The sequence below is a fragment of the Pomacea canaliculata genome, linkage group LG5 (genome assembly GCF_003073045.1).
Source record: "Pomacea canaliculata isolate SZHN2017 linkage group LG5, ASM307304v1, whole genome shotgun sequence".
Taxonomy (NCBI): Eukaryota; Metazoa; Mollusca; class Gastropoda; order Architaenioglossa; family Ampullariidae; genus Pomacea; species Pomacea canaliculata.
Genome location: NC_037594.1, coordinates 26,535,999 through 26,549,059, shown reverse-complemented (window position 1 = coordinate 26,549,059; position 13,061 = coordinate 26,535,999). Strand labels below are relative to the sequence as shown.

General features: G+C 37.5%; 2 protein-coding genes across 2 annotated transcripts; both read left to right on the top strand.

Annotated features, from left to right (window-relative positions):
- Positions 1-403: 403 nt before the first annotated feature.
- On the top strand, positions 404-12,184 carry LOC112564790 (kunitz-type serine protease inhibitor 6-like). The gene is made up of 9 exons (XM_025239863.1): positions 404-552; positions 995-1,186; positions 1,461-1,652; positions 2,090-2,258; positions 2,722-2,758; positions 10,181-10,247; positions 10,742-10,917; positions 11,262-11,454; positions 11,660-12,184. Exons 1-9 carry the CDS (start codon positions 492-494, stop codon positions 11,824-11,826), a joined length of 1,254 nt encoding a protein of 417 aa, XP_025095648.1. The 5' UTR covers positions 404-491; the 3' UTR covers positions 11,827-12,184.
- Positions 10,098-11,402, top strand: LOC112563980 (kappaPI-actitoxin-Avd3a-like). The gene is made up of 3 exons (XM_025238478.1): positions 10,098-10,247; positions 10,742-10,933; positions 11,262-11,402. The coding sequence occupies exons 1-3, from the start codon at positions 10,187-10,189 to the stop codon at positions 11,279-11,281; spliced, it is 273 nt and encodes a 90-aa protein (XP_025094263.1). The 5' UTR covers positions 10,098-10,186; the 3' UTR covers positions 11,282-11,402.
- Positions 12,185-13,061: the final 877 nt, after the last annotated feature.

Here is a 13,061-nt window from a genome sequence, read left to right as displayed (position 1 = left end):
TTACATTGTACATTGTATGGCAGTTCTGGTTTATTTTTCAACACAAAGCAAATGCATCGAATAAAAAATAGAAATTTATTCTCGGGTAATTAATTCCTGATGCTAATTTCTTCAGGGATTAGAAACTTCAAGAAAGAAATCTTTCTCTGACATTCGATTCATCTGATTGTACATCGCTGTACTCGTGTCGTCATTGAGACACTCACTCATGTTCGCAATATAGTTCATGGATGTGTTGTTTTTATTTGGAAGGGGAAATGTATGTTTTATGCCATTAAAACAACTTGTTTTCTTATCCACGCGCCCACGTCGACTGATTGGAGGAGATGGGAAGGTGAGGCCAAGGACCTGTCCTGGTCTGTCCTCTACGTAGGAGTAGGAGCGGCTGTCCTATAAAGTGTCTGCTGTTCATTCACAGTCCACAGTCAGACCCAACATCTCATCCGAGAATCAAGCTTGTATCTTTCCTAACAGACATCTTGTGTACAAAAATGGCATTGAAGCTCTTTGCCTGCCTGCTGGTACTCGGCATTGCCAATGAGGGTCACAGTGGTAAGTGCCCCCTGCCTTCTCCTCCTGCATCTTCCTTTATTAGAAATAAGTCGCTGGCAGGTTCTCCACAGTCATTGGAAAAGTCTAAATGTCAGTTTGTCTGTTCCTTATCTTTGCCCTGATAATAGTTTGTTTGTATTTGCCAGATACGTGACACTGCGTCATAGAATCTACTGTCACGTGACAAGAACACTCAATTATCTGTAACTGACTTGTAAGGAAAAAGTAAAGGTTCTTGACTGTGTTGATGGACTCCATTATAGTCGAGGGGGTGGAGTGGGGGAGGTACGATGTGTGCAACCACAAAAGCCTTTTGTAACTGTAAGAAGTATCAGTGGGTAGATAGGTTGGGGATGATGGAGGAAGAAAGTATACACCTTGAATAACAGTAATATTGAAATAAAAAGTCAGCGACTGTTTTATAGGTTTTCTTGTCTTGCAGCTTGTACAGACCCCGCTATCATAGGGCCATGTCGGGGGCAGTTTTACAGGTATTTCTTCAACCAAATATCACAGTCATGTGAGCTTTTCATCTATGGGGGCTGCGGGGCCAACGACAACAACTTCTTGACTCTGGAGGACTGTCAGACCGCTTGTCCTCCTGAAGCCAAGAGACAGGACGCCATCAATCCAGGTACCAACAATATGATAAGTGTACATCTAATTTATAATTATTTATAAATATATGCATTTCGGTTTCAATTTTAAAAGTGAAAATGTCATTCAGATTTTATAATCATGTAGTCTTATAAACTTTTGACACCTGAAAGCAAGCTGACGGACTGTATGACTCAGTAATCAAAAGTTTACCCAGTTGTTCTGACTTAATTTGTCCCACTAAATATCAAACTAAAGACAAAGAAAATAAAGTACAATTGTTTGAAATCTTTGGAAACCGTATCCACCAGACTGCAACCTGCCCAGTGTCACTGGCTTTTGTGAGGCCTACATGCCAAGGTATTTCTACAACCCGGCAACCGGAGCCTGCGAGCGGTTTATTTACGGAGGGTGCGGAGGCAACAATAACAACTTCCTGAATAAAACAGACTGTGAACATGCTTGTATCCCTCAGGCCAAGAGACAAGCCAGCCTCCCGCCAGGTAAGACTTGTGCCCATCCTTGGTCGAGAACTTTCTCGTCGAAAATAACTGTAGATGTCAGTCAGTTGTTAAATAATTTCAGTTTCATATCTTACAAATAGGAAATATTCAATAAAAAGTTTAAGCAAGTCATATAAATTACAACTTTTAGAAGATGAAAAGCTGTATTTATCTCGCCATTTGAGGATTTACTCATTGACAAGATTGTCGTCTGTGAGAGCTAGTGTCATCACAAGACTATCATGAGATGACTGAATCCCATGATACCAGGAGCTCTTAACTGTCTCTAACACTGACCTACAATCCCTTTGTAATAAATATCATCTACATTAGCTAAGTGTCTAACAGTAACTTTAATTAGTCTGAGTCAAAAGTTAAAAACCAATAATCAATCAAAATAAAATAACTTTAAATGTTGATAGTGGATTCTATTCCAGCCTGCAGTCTGCCCAGTGAGACAGGTCCTTGTAAAGCCTACTTCCCCAGGTTTTACTTCAACACCAACACCGGGTCGTGCGAGCAGTTTATCTACGGTGGTTGTGACGGCAACGACAACAACTACCTGACAGTAGAGGATTGTCAAGCAACTTGTTTGGTGGCTAGATAGTCTGTACTTGTGTACCATGAGTCTGCTGACTGATTGCTGGTCCAACCTTCATTTATTTGCGACTAGAAGATGCTCATGCTGCAGTTGTAAACAACGACTACCAGTTAAAATACTGAGTAGGAGCAACTCACTTTGTGACTTACTGATGTATGTGAAATGTTTGTCTGTAAGACAATAAGCCATGATGGTGAACAATGTGCAAAAGCGTGAATGTAGAAACATCTAATCTGGAAAATTCGGAGACACGGACTGATCCATGATAGATGTATTTTTAGAACTGATATGTTTTTGTATAAATTATTGGAAAAAAATGCTGTATATAGTAAAGTATACTCACATATCCTGCATCAAATTCAAAGATCCCATTCAAATTTCCCGTTGGGATTAATAAAGTCAATTGTTATTGTTATTGTTTTGTTATTGTTATTGTTATTGTCAATGTGTTTTGTATCACTTTTGAAGCCATGTCTCCTGCCACGAAACGGAAGAAAAGAAGGAGGTAAGCATGAGATATCACACTGTACTGTACTATTCAGAATAAACAGATCCTATATTGTTGAAACTGATTAGTTTTGGTAATATATATATACACAACAAAATCCACTGGTGCTATCCCACATTTGTATTTATTCTCCAGTGTCTCGCAATAATAGAGAGTTTGAGATTCATGACGCGTGGGGAAGACGCGTACTGCAACGGGTAGGGCCCGCCTCTAAGCGTACCCGTTCTGAGAAAGCGATTGCGATTAAGCGACGGGAGCGCGAATGCAAAGAGAAGTAACTGCATGCATAGACAATTTTTTTTGCCTCTGAAAGTAAAATAAAAATATGCAAATGCTAGTAGTGACCAGGGATAACCAGTACAATTTAATTTCAAAATTTCTCAGCATTTCATTCCTGACCACTATAAATTCCTAAGAATAATAAACTATTACACATCAAAATTTGTTAAATGAAAATGCTACAAAAGATGAAATTGCTTATGGTTACTGCTTAAATTATGGCATAACTGTAATAGTATATACAGAACAACATAACAAAATAATATATATACATAATTAAAAAAAATAAATATTACAACTGTATAATAAATAAAAATTAATAACATAAAGAAATAATTTTTGCCTATGGTATGAAATATTTATTCAAGAGTTATAGATAGTTTGTTCCTATTGCTCTATAATAGTACTAGAAATATTTAACGGTTAAGTCATAGTTGAAAATGATTATTATGTCCTCACATAAAATGTTAAATACCTAGACAAACTTGGCCCAGTAGTTTGGCTCTTTTGTAACTGTAAATAATTTCTGGAAGGATGTTTTAAAAGCGTACGAGATATTTGGAGAAAGTGTTGTGTGTAAACATATTGAAGAGATTATATCAGAGCCTATTTTTTGTAACAATAAAATTAAGATTGGGAATAAACCATTTCTTTATAGAAGTTGGGTAGACAAAGGGATATATTTAATTAAACACTTGCTGGATGAAAGAGGTAATTTTTTATCATGTCAAGATGTTAAAAGGATATATGATGTAAACATTAATTTTGTCTCTCTAAATGGTTGCATAGAAGCCATAAAGGAATATATGCATCAAGGCAGAGAGAATGCAACTGATCCATCACCGCTTGACTATGATACAAATAAAACTCTTAGTGTAATTCAATCTGTACAGAAAGGTGCAAGACTGTATTATGATAACATGGTAACTAATACACATGTGCCTAACTGTTGCTCAAAATGGGATACAAGACTAAATAGAAATGTAGATTGGCACATTATCTTCAGGAAAGTAGCCAAGATTAAAGATATTAAATTAAAATGGCTCCAAATCAGAGTCTTGCATAGAATACTAGGGACAAAATAGCTTTATTTAATATGGGTCTAGAAATTGATGATTTTTGTAATCACTGTAGAAGTGAAAAAGAAAACATTCAACATATTTTTTTGGAAATGTAAATGTGTTCAAGATTTCTGGCAAAACTTTCAAAATTATGTGTCAAATAAATGTGGGATTATGACAAGGATGATATTATGTGAACACCTGGTTTTATTTGGATGCAGTAATAACTTTAAGACAGATGATGTGCTGGATTTAATCTTACTACTTGCTAAATTATACATATACTCTTGCAGATTCAAAAAAACCACACCTCAGTTGCAACCATTCATTCAGATACTGCAATATAGATATAAAATTGAAATTTTTAATGCTCGCCTGGAAATGAAAGAAGAAAAAGTTGTACAACTTTGGCTACCTTATATAAAACTTGTTGACCAAAACTTAAGCAGTGACTAGACTTTCATACATGTTGACATATACTACCTTATATGTCTTTTATATTGTTATATATGGTATGGTGCAATGGAGTGAATGGCTTAAACATAGAATATGCCATATCATTAATAGGTAAATGAATAAATGTTTATATATTCAAAAAATAAATAAAATAATGTGTAAAGTATAATAAGGAGAAAAATAAATGTTTATATATGTGAAATAGAGAGCTAGTTGTTAGATACTAGATAGTATATTGAAATTACTTTAAATCAGAGTTCTGCACAAAATGTTGGGGACAAAAAAATGCCTGGCACTATTTAATGTTTGTGATATTGTTATGTATGCTCGTTATAATTCAAGGAATATGATTTTGATGATTTTGTCATGTAAATGTAATGTGTAAATGTAATGTGTTAATGTAAAATAAATGTTAATAAAGTAAAAAAAAAATATTTAACGGTTATTTTTGGGATAGATAACTAATGATGAAGAAAATTATAATTATTATCTTTAACAGTTTTATCTCGTCATTAAATAACTTTACACGAAAAGTGTCTGAGCAAGTCTTGTACATACGATTGAATAGACATAAACCACCGATTGCAGGCATGGTCGTTTTTCACTGCTTTAACTTCATAAACAAGCAGCTTAGTTTAATTTCCAGCATAAAGTATGATTGCAGAAGATTTAAATATTATAAACAGTTGAAATTATATTGACTATCCTTGCAAAAAAAGCTGAAATAAAGCGAACAATTTACACGTTCTGGTCACAACCGCTAGACTCCAATCTACCCGTCGCGCCGTGTAGCTGTACGGCTGGCTGTGGCAGAAGTGATGACGTCACACGCAAGTTCCCGTGACGCTACACGTTGCCGTCCCCGTACGCGTCGCGCCAGCGCTGAGTCTCAAACTCTCTAATATACTCACATATCCGCAACCTCCAGTGTTTGTACTACTTTTGCAGCACCCACACTCGGATCTTCTCCCACCCTTGGGCCCGGCTTCTCGTGGTGGGGGTGAGCACACAGCCTCTCTCTGGCTAGGTGACTGAGCTGTTCAAACCATTTTTCTCATGCTTTTATATTCTCTCTTACCTGGCCGTTTTATCTATATTCTACTTCTAATCAAACATCTCCCTGTCATACTACAGCTTTATCTTTCCTATCTTCTGTCTACACTGGTCTTTCTCCTGTCTTTTTTCTATCATAGCTTTTTTTCGATGCCATCTTTTTACCCTTTCTCTGTGACATCTTTTAGACACCCTGCGTGATGGGTGGGGAGCGTAAGGAACGAAGTAAATACTTTATATCATGGCTGCCCCCCAAACAAACCGAGGAAAACTCACCAGAGAGGAGGACTCTTCAGCATGTGAATAAAAAAACCCAATGTTTTGTTGTTCTTGGTCACGTACCTCCACGATCTATAGTCTAAACAGATTGTCTTTCGATTTAATTGGAAAAACAACATGTACTGTCTCGAGACCATGCACCCTCGCTGCGTGCATAATAATAAAAGAAAGGAAAAGATAAAAGAGAAAGAAACATGTAAGGCGATGTTCGCCTTGTAAACTCTGTAAAACTGAAACATCTGAGGTATGTCTGTGGATACTTATTATCCATTCTGTCTAACTGGAAGCAGAAAAACTAAAAACACCTGCAGAAAAACTGACAGTTCTGTAGGTATTTGACATACGGGTATATTATTTTAACATCTTTGCTGTCGGCATCACAAACAAAAGTAACATTTTAGATATAAATACAGCATGTGTTAAAACTTATAGTCTTCTTACCAAATTCTTTATCCTCGTGAAATTAATATCATTTACTAAGGAAACTTGGATAATGTAATTTTTTAATCGATAGAAAATTGTGGATACTACAATTGTCTATTGTCTTTCTTTTTCTTAATTACCCTAGTCAGTCAAACACATAGGTAATGAATAAATGACAACATCATTCGTGTCTTATTAATATTTATTTTCAATTTGAATAATGGAATCTGTCAGACTGCTGCACAAAATGTTAAGGTTGTTAAGCAACTGAGAGAATTGAACATCTTCAGAATTTTATTGAGAGACTGAATACAAGATACTGTTATATTAAAGTTGCGTTTGTTTCCGTTAGTAGTGTGGTCAGACTGCAGAGAATCAGTGGCAGGCCTTTTCGCAGTCGCCTTTCGTCTGAAAGTTGTTTGCATTACCAGCGCAGCCTCCGTAGATAAACCTCTTGCAACTTCCATCCTTGGAGTCGTAGTAGTATCTTTTAATGTATGCCTTGCAGGGACCTCTTTCTGGGGCGAGACTGCAGTCTGAAACCAAGCAGCACAACGGGTTTTTTTTTATTTTTGTTTGTTTGTTTGTTTTTTTCCCAAATGACAAGAAAATTAGACACGTTTGGTAGCTGCGAGAGATTTTCAAGTAGAGTTCATGCAAAGCTTGTATATGACTTATGTGCTCGGCAGTAATCAGATTTTTTTTAGCCTGAATAATCTTGACTTTTGTGACTATAGTGGATTATAATTCTAATTAAAACAATATGTTTTTTAAAGTTTAAGGAAGAAAAGTATGACTAAATCATGCGATACAAACTCTTCGTATCTGTTCGTAGCATTACTATATTTTGTCATTGTGGTTTGGGGTATCGTTAATTACACTGATTTTCGTGTTTTAATTAAATAGGTGTTGCATTTTTCCAGTGTGTGAGTTTTCATCATGAAATGAATGGCAAAATGGTTTGGGTTCCATTTGTGGTTGGTGCTATAAAAATTTCACTAGAGGGTTAGGGTTAATCCTTTAGGTCTGTGCAAAGGTCAAGCGACAAGAACTGATCTGACCTGTCTACTAGTTCCACGTAGGAAACACTGAGGGAAAGGGGTATGTAAACAAGTATGAAAACAAGATAAACTCACAATCCGGAACTGCATGAAGTGAGCCGATGACCAGAAGGACGATGAGCACGGTGAGCTTCATGCCGAGACAACGAGTGCAAAATGGCGAAAACTGGAGAAATTTTTCAGGTAGGGTTTTCAGAAGTGGCTGCTGTACCTGCAGCCTGTTACATGTGCGGACTTTATAATCGTTGTTAAGGTAACATCTGGCGGGGTGTTAACGACACCCTATTCCTTCCCTAAATCATCCTTCCGTCCTCATGGTGTTCTTCTTGACTTACTAGTACTATCAGTCGTTTTCCTACAACTGACGGGACTAAAACTCTTCTCAGTGCCTTTGTGCTCTCGAGGTTTGACTATTATATCTGTGTTTTAGCCGACATCATCATGGTGCACGAGCTATATGTACATCACATGTCGAGTTTTGTGTTCGGGGAACAGCAGGGCTGAGGTGGTAGACTGTGTGATGGACGTGTGAGTATCCCCTGCAACTTATGTTGACAAGGGTGGGTGAGAATTGAGGTTAACTCTCGCCCACGTGCCCGGTTCACCGGGGTCAATATTTACGTTTTCAGATAAAAACCAGGAATACTGCAGCAGTAAAATAGAAATATTTCTGTTGTATTTAGTAAAAACATATCGACACTGATCGTGAAGTGTGCACACGACATAACATTTTAAAACTTACTGCACTTTAACACATTTTTTTCTTACTGATAAAGGTTTCCCAGGTGCGTACAAATCGACCAACTGACGCAAAACAGGTAGTTGTTTACGGAATGTGCACTAATGAGATAAATAATATCTGCACTCTACAAATCAAATCAACTGCGTGCAGCTCAAAGGCAGGTTTGCTCATCAATCTCAGTAATTTATAAATGTGACATAACATTTGGAACGCCCTGCACTCTAGCAATTGTTTTCTTGTTAATAAAGGTTTCCCAGATGCCTACAAATCTATCAACGGCTGCGAAACACGTGATCGCTTACGTAATGTACACTAATAAGATAAACAGCATATGCAATCTGCAAATCACATCCTAGGGTGTTTGAATTATTAGGACAGTCGCAATGAATGTTAAAGCCATCAAGGATCCCCCATCTGGTACATTGCCTAATTGGCATTAAATATCTTTCACTATCCAGTTTAATTACCTCTTTCCTTCCTTTCCTTTTTCTCTTCTTTCACAATAATGATGATGATGATGATGACGATGATCTCAAACGATTCAAATATAACATTAAAACTTACATATCTACATATGAAAACAGAGAGAAGAAGAGAAAGAGAGAGAGCTGTCTCCAGTTTTTATTTAAAAACTGCTCGAACACACAGTTGTTGACCTCTGACCTTTGTTATCTTTGCCAGGTTGTTGTTTTTATATGAACTTGGATCTCAAACGTTCCATTTTGAAATACCTGATCAAAGTAGGTTTCCTTTTTTTATCTGTAAATGCCCACACCCAAAGGACTCTTTTGACACCGGTTGACCCCATGATGACACATGTTGTAATTCATACGTGCACTCTGAAGGCTTTCGGCTGACAAAGATATACATTAAAGACATTAAAACCATAATTTCCCCCTTAAAGACAAAATTACAACATAACAGTCTCTTTCGTTGAATGTACCAACATGAATACAGAGAATTCTTTCTTCGTGTTGCCAACCTGAAAGCCGAGTAAGATTAGACTCACCAACAAAGGAATGCAAAACAAAAGTATAATCTGGATATAACATTATTTTATAAATAGCTGATTGATACCTTTAGAATTTATGTTTATTATACTATCAATTAAAATATAAGCGTTTAAAAATTTAATTTAATAATATGTGAAGTACTTTACATCAAACAAACAAGACAAAAGTCCATCTATACAAAGAAACAAATTCAAATAGAAGCTTCCAAGCTCAAAAACCTAAAGATTCGCAAACAGGTACCCACTCAGACTCCGACACACCCACATCAAAAGCTAAAAAAAAATAATAAAATAAAATAAAAGCATTCCCTTCTACCAAATCTTGTCAGAACTTTACACCAAAGATTGAGGAGAAATCGTCAAGCTCGCCAAGACCACCAAGGAGCAGGAAAAACTCAACATTAACGATGACTAGTCTCAGCTTCACAATTTCTGGTCGTTAAGCCTTTGACAGACATCTTTATATCAACGATAAACGGCGGCCATAGACACTCAAACTCACCACCTTTCGTCTTTTCCTGTTTCCCTTTCCCATGGCATGTTCCTAAGGTCTGACATTGTACATTGAGTCCACCTGTTCTGGTTCATTTTTAGTGTAAGGCAAATCTTGAATACAATGAATTCAAATTAATTCTCCGGTAATTCCTCATACTAATATCTTCAGGGGTTAGAAACTTCAAATACTGCCAATAAAACAAATGTTTCTCCCACATTCGTCTAATCTGATAGTGATTGTACTTCGGTATACTCATGTCTGCATTGTTAGTAAAACACAACCACACACACACAATCCTCGCTACACATTTTATGGAAGTATTTTTTTTCTGTTTGACATCAGTGGTTTTTGAAAACATGGTTTTCTTATCTATGCGCCCACGTTTACCGATTACAAGGGATGGTAAGGAGAGGCCGTGGACTTGTCCTGGTGTGTCCTCTATGTAGGAAGGTCTGGCATATAAAATGTCAGCTTTTCACTCCCAGTCCACAATCTGATTCAACCTCTGATCCGGAGATCAACCTCTTGTTTGGCCTAATAGAATTTTTGTGCTACAGAATACAATGGTTCTTAAACTCTTCGTCTGCCTCGTGGTGCTTGGCCTTGCCAATGAGGGTCACAGTGGTAAGTGGAAGTTTCTCCCTCCTACCTTCTCACTTGCTTCTTCTTTTAGTTGACCTTTACTTGTCCACGATTTGTGCATGTCCATGAATAGGGTCTTTGGTAAAGGATAGACCTAAAAAATACAGTCAACCCCTTCTCTTTGACTTCAAAATTATTTGTTCTTACAAAATAAGTCAACCACTGCTTCATTGACTCTGTGGTCAGATGGGAAAGTGACTAGCTTATCTATCATCAGTCACTAAGAAAGTAAAATTATCTCTGATTTACAACTAACAGACTAGAATCCAGCCTTGTCCTTACTGTTGACAGCAATGGTGGACGGGATGGAGTATGTTTGGGAACTGAGGCCACAGCGATTTATTGTGACTGTAAGAAGTATCAGTGGGTAGATAGGTTGGGATGATGAAGTGTGAAGAAAGTATACACCTTGCAAAACAGTAATAACGAACCCAAATGTCAGCGACTGTTTTATAGTAGGTTTTCTTGTCGTGCAGCTTGTACAGACCCCGCTATCATAGGGCCATGTCGGGGGCAGTTTTACAGGTATTTCTTCAACCCAGTATCAGTGTCATGTGAGCTTTTCATCTATGGGGGCTGCGGGGGCAACGACAACAACTTCGTGACTCTGGAGGAATGTCAGACCGCTTGTCCTCCTGAAGCCAAGAGAGAGGTCGCCATCAATCCAGGTAGCAACAACATGTTTAGGTCTTGCTTTCTTTAATATTAATTGATACATAATTTACATCTCTATATTCATTTTATTAAAAATTACATTTGGATTTTATCATGCAGTCTCTAACATTTCGGACATTTAAAACTTCTCCAACTTACTGTATGACAACAGACAAGAAAAATGAAAAAGGGAAGGAATTAGACACCTGTTTGTTATGACTCAGCTATCGGATGTTTACCAGTAGATCATTACTTAATATTTCTTCTTCTAAGGAGTGTCAAAATAAAAACAAAGAAAATTAATCATGTGTGGTTAAAGTCTCTGTAAAACTTTTGTGCCAGACTGCAACCTGCCCAAGTGAAAGTGGCCTCTGTATGGCCTACTTCCCGAGATACTTCTACAACCCGGCAACCGGAGCCTGCGAGCACTTTATTTATGGCGGGTGCATGGGCAATGCCAACAACTTCCTGTCTGTAGCAGACTGTGAAAAAGCTTGCATCCCTCAGGCCAAGAGAGAAGTGGGTCTCTTGCCAGGTAAGATTGGTCGTGCCTAATCTTGGACAAGACCAAGCTTTCTGGTCTGAAACCACTGTAGATGTCAGTCAGTTGAAAATCCTTTCAGTCTCATGTCTTTAAAATAATGAATATCATCTACATTAGCTAAGTGCCTAACAGTAAACCAATAATCAATCAACATAAAAATAGCTTTAAATGATGTTGATGGTGGATTTTATTTCAGCCTGCAGTCTGCCCAGTGAGGCAGGTCCTTGTAAAGCCGCCATACCCAGGTTTTTCTTCAACACCAACACCGGGTCGTGCATGGAGTTTACCTACGGTGGTTGTGGTGGCAACGACAACAACTACGAGAGTTTAGCAGATTGTCAAGCAACTTGTTTGATCGCTTGATCGCTCTGTACCTGTACACCAGGAGTTTGCTGACTTTAGTGACGGGTACAACCTTGACTAGGAGATCGGATGTCATTTACCATTTACTTGCGACTGCAAGATTTGTAAAGTTACAAATGTTTCTCAAAAATTGTTTATATAATAAAACTTACTTTGTGACTTGCAAGTGTATGTGAAATATTTACCTGTAATACAATACAGCGATGATGTTCAACAATGCGCAAAAGACTGAGTGTAGAAAATGGAAGCACAGACACTCGAGTGATAATTCTTCATGTTTCTTGGTTCTGAGGTCGAGAAGCGTTTGAAGAAAGTCGTTTGATATGATTGGCAGCATAATAAAACAATAAATTTTAAATAGCGAGTTATTTCTCTGATGGTGTTCTGGCATGGGCATTGTGGTGGTGGTTGTGGTCATTTGTCGTACTTCTAACTGCACCACGTCCAAGGTGTTTTGCGTGAGATTGAGAAAATACACACAAAGTTTACACACACACATTACACAGACATGTGTCTATATATACACACACGAAGTACATTAAAGAACTGGTAATCTGTTCCTGAAATTATGTTTTCGTGTGATCAGAAAGCACGAGTGACTGTCATGGCGGCAGACAAAGACACAGGTGAGTCAGTCATACCTGATGTATAAGTTGGATGACTGAGGAGTCTGACAGAGGAAAAACATAAAGTCCGAAAGTAAATCAGTCAGACTGAAACCAATACTCGGTTGCTACAGAGGCGATTGATGTTAACACTAAGCCAGAAAAGAGGACTACATCATGGCAATCTGAACACAATAGACTCGTGCAAGACATTGTATTAGTCTCTAGAGTGTAGACATTGCATGTCCTACTCTATCAGCAAGGGAAATAATTCACAAGTACAGCTGGCAAATTTCAAGTGACAGCTCCAAACTAATGAGTTGATTCATGTGACCTTCGTTGAATCTACTTATAATGTCAGGTAGGTCGTTGAGAAGTGAGGTGCTGGACACACTTTTGTCTATTCCATTCTCTCTCATCCACTCATTGCTTTACATTCGCCATACCTCCATCGAGTTGGGTCCCTTTAAAAACAACAAACCACTGCGTGCATTATTAGCTACCTACTGCATAAGAATTTATCTTAACAATATTATCACAAAAGCAGATATTTAAAAAAAAACTGTTAACAAGTATTGGTTTGAAATTTCCCTATTGTTAACGAGAAGCAAGTTTTTCTTTTCTTTTTCT

Coding starts and splice junctions, on each gene's coding strand:
- LOC112564790 (XM_025239863.1), top strand. CDS start 492: ATGGCATTGAAGCTCTTTGCCTGCCTGCTGGTACTCGGCATTGCCAAT. Junction 1,187..1,460: donor ACAGGACGCCATCAATCCAG/GTACCAACAATA, acceptor CGTATCCACCAG/ACTGCAACCTGCCCAGTGTC. Junction 2,759..10,180: donor AAACGGAAGAAAAGAAGGAG/GTAAGCATGAGA, acceptor TTTGTGCTACAG/AATACAATGGTTCTTAAACT.
- LOC112563980 (XM_025238478.1), top strand. CDS start 10,187: ATGGTTCTTAAACTCTTCGTCTGCCTCGTGGTGCTTGGCCTTGCCAAT. Junction 10,248..10,741: donor TGCCAATGAGGGTCACAGTG/GTAAGTGGAAGT, acceptor CTTGTCGTGCAG/CTTGTACAGACCCCGCTATC. Junction 10,934..11,261: donor AGAGGTCGCCATCAATCCAG/GTAGCAACAACA, acceptor CTTTTGTGCCAG/ACTGCAACCTGCCCAAGTGA.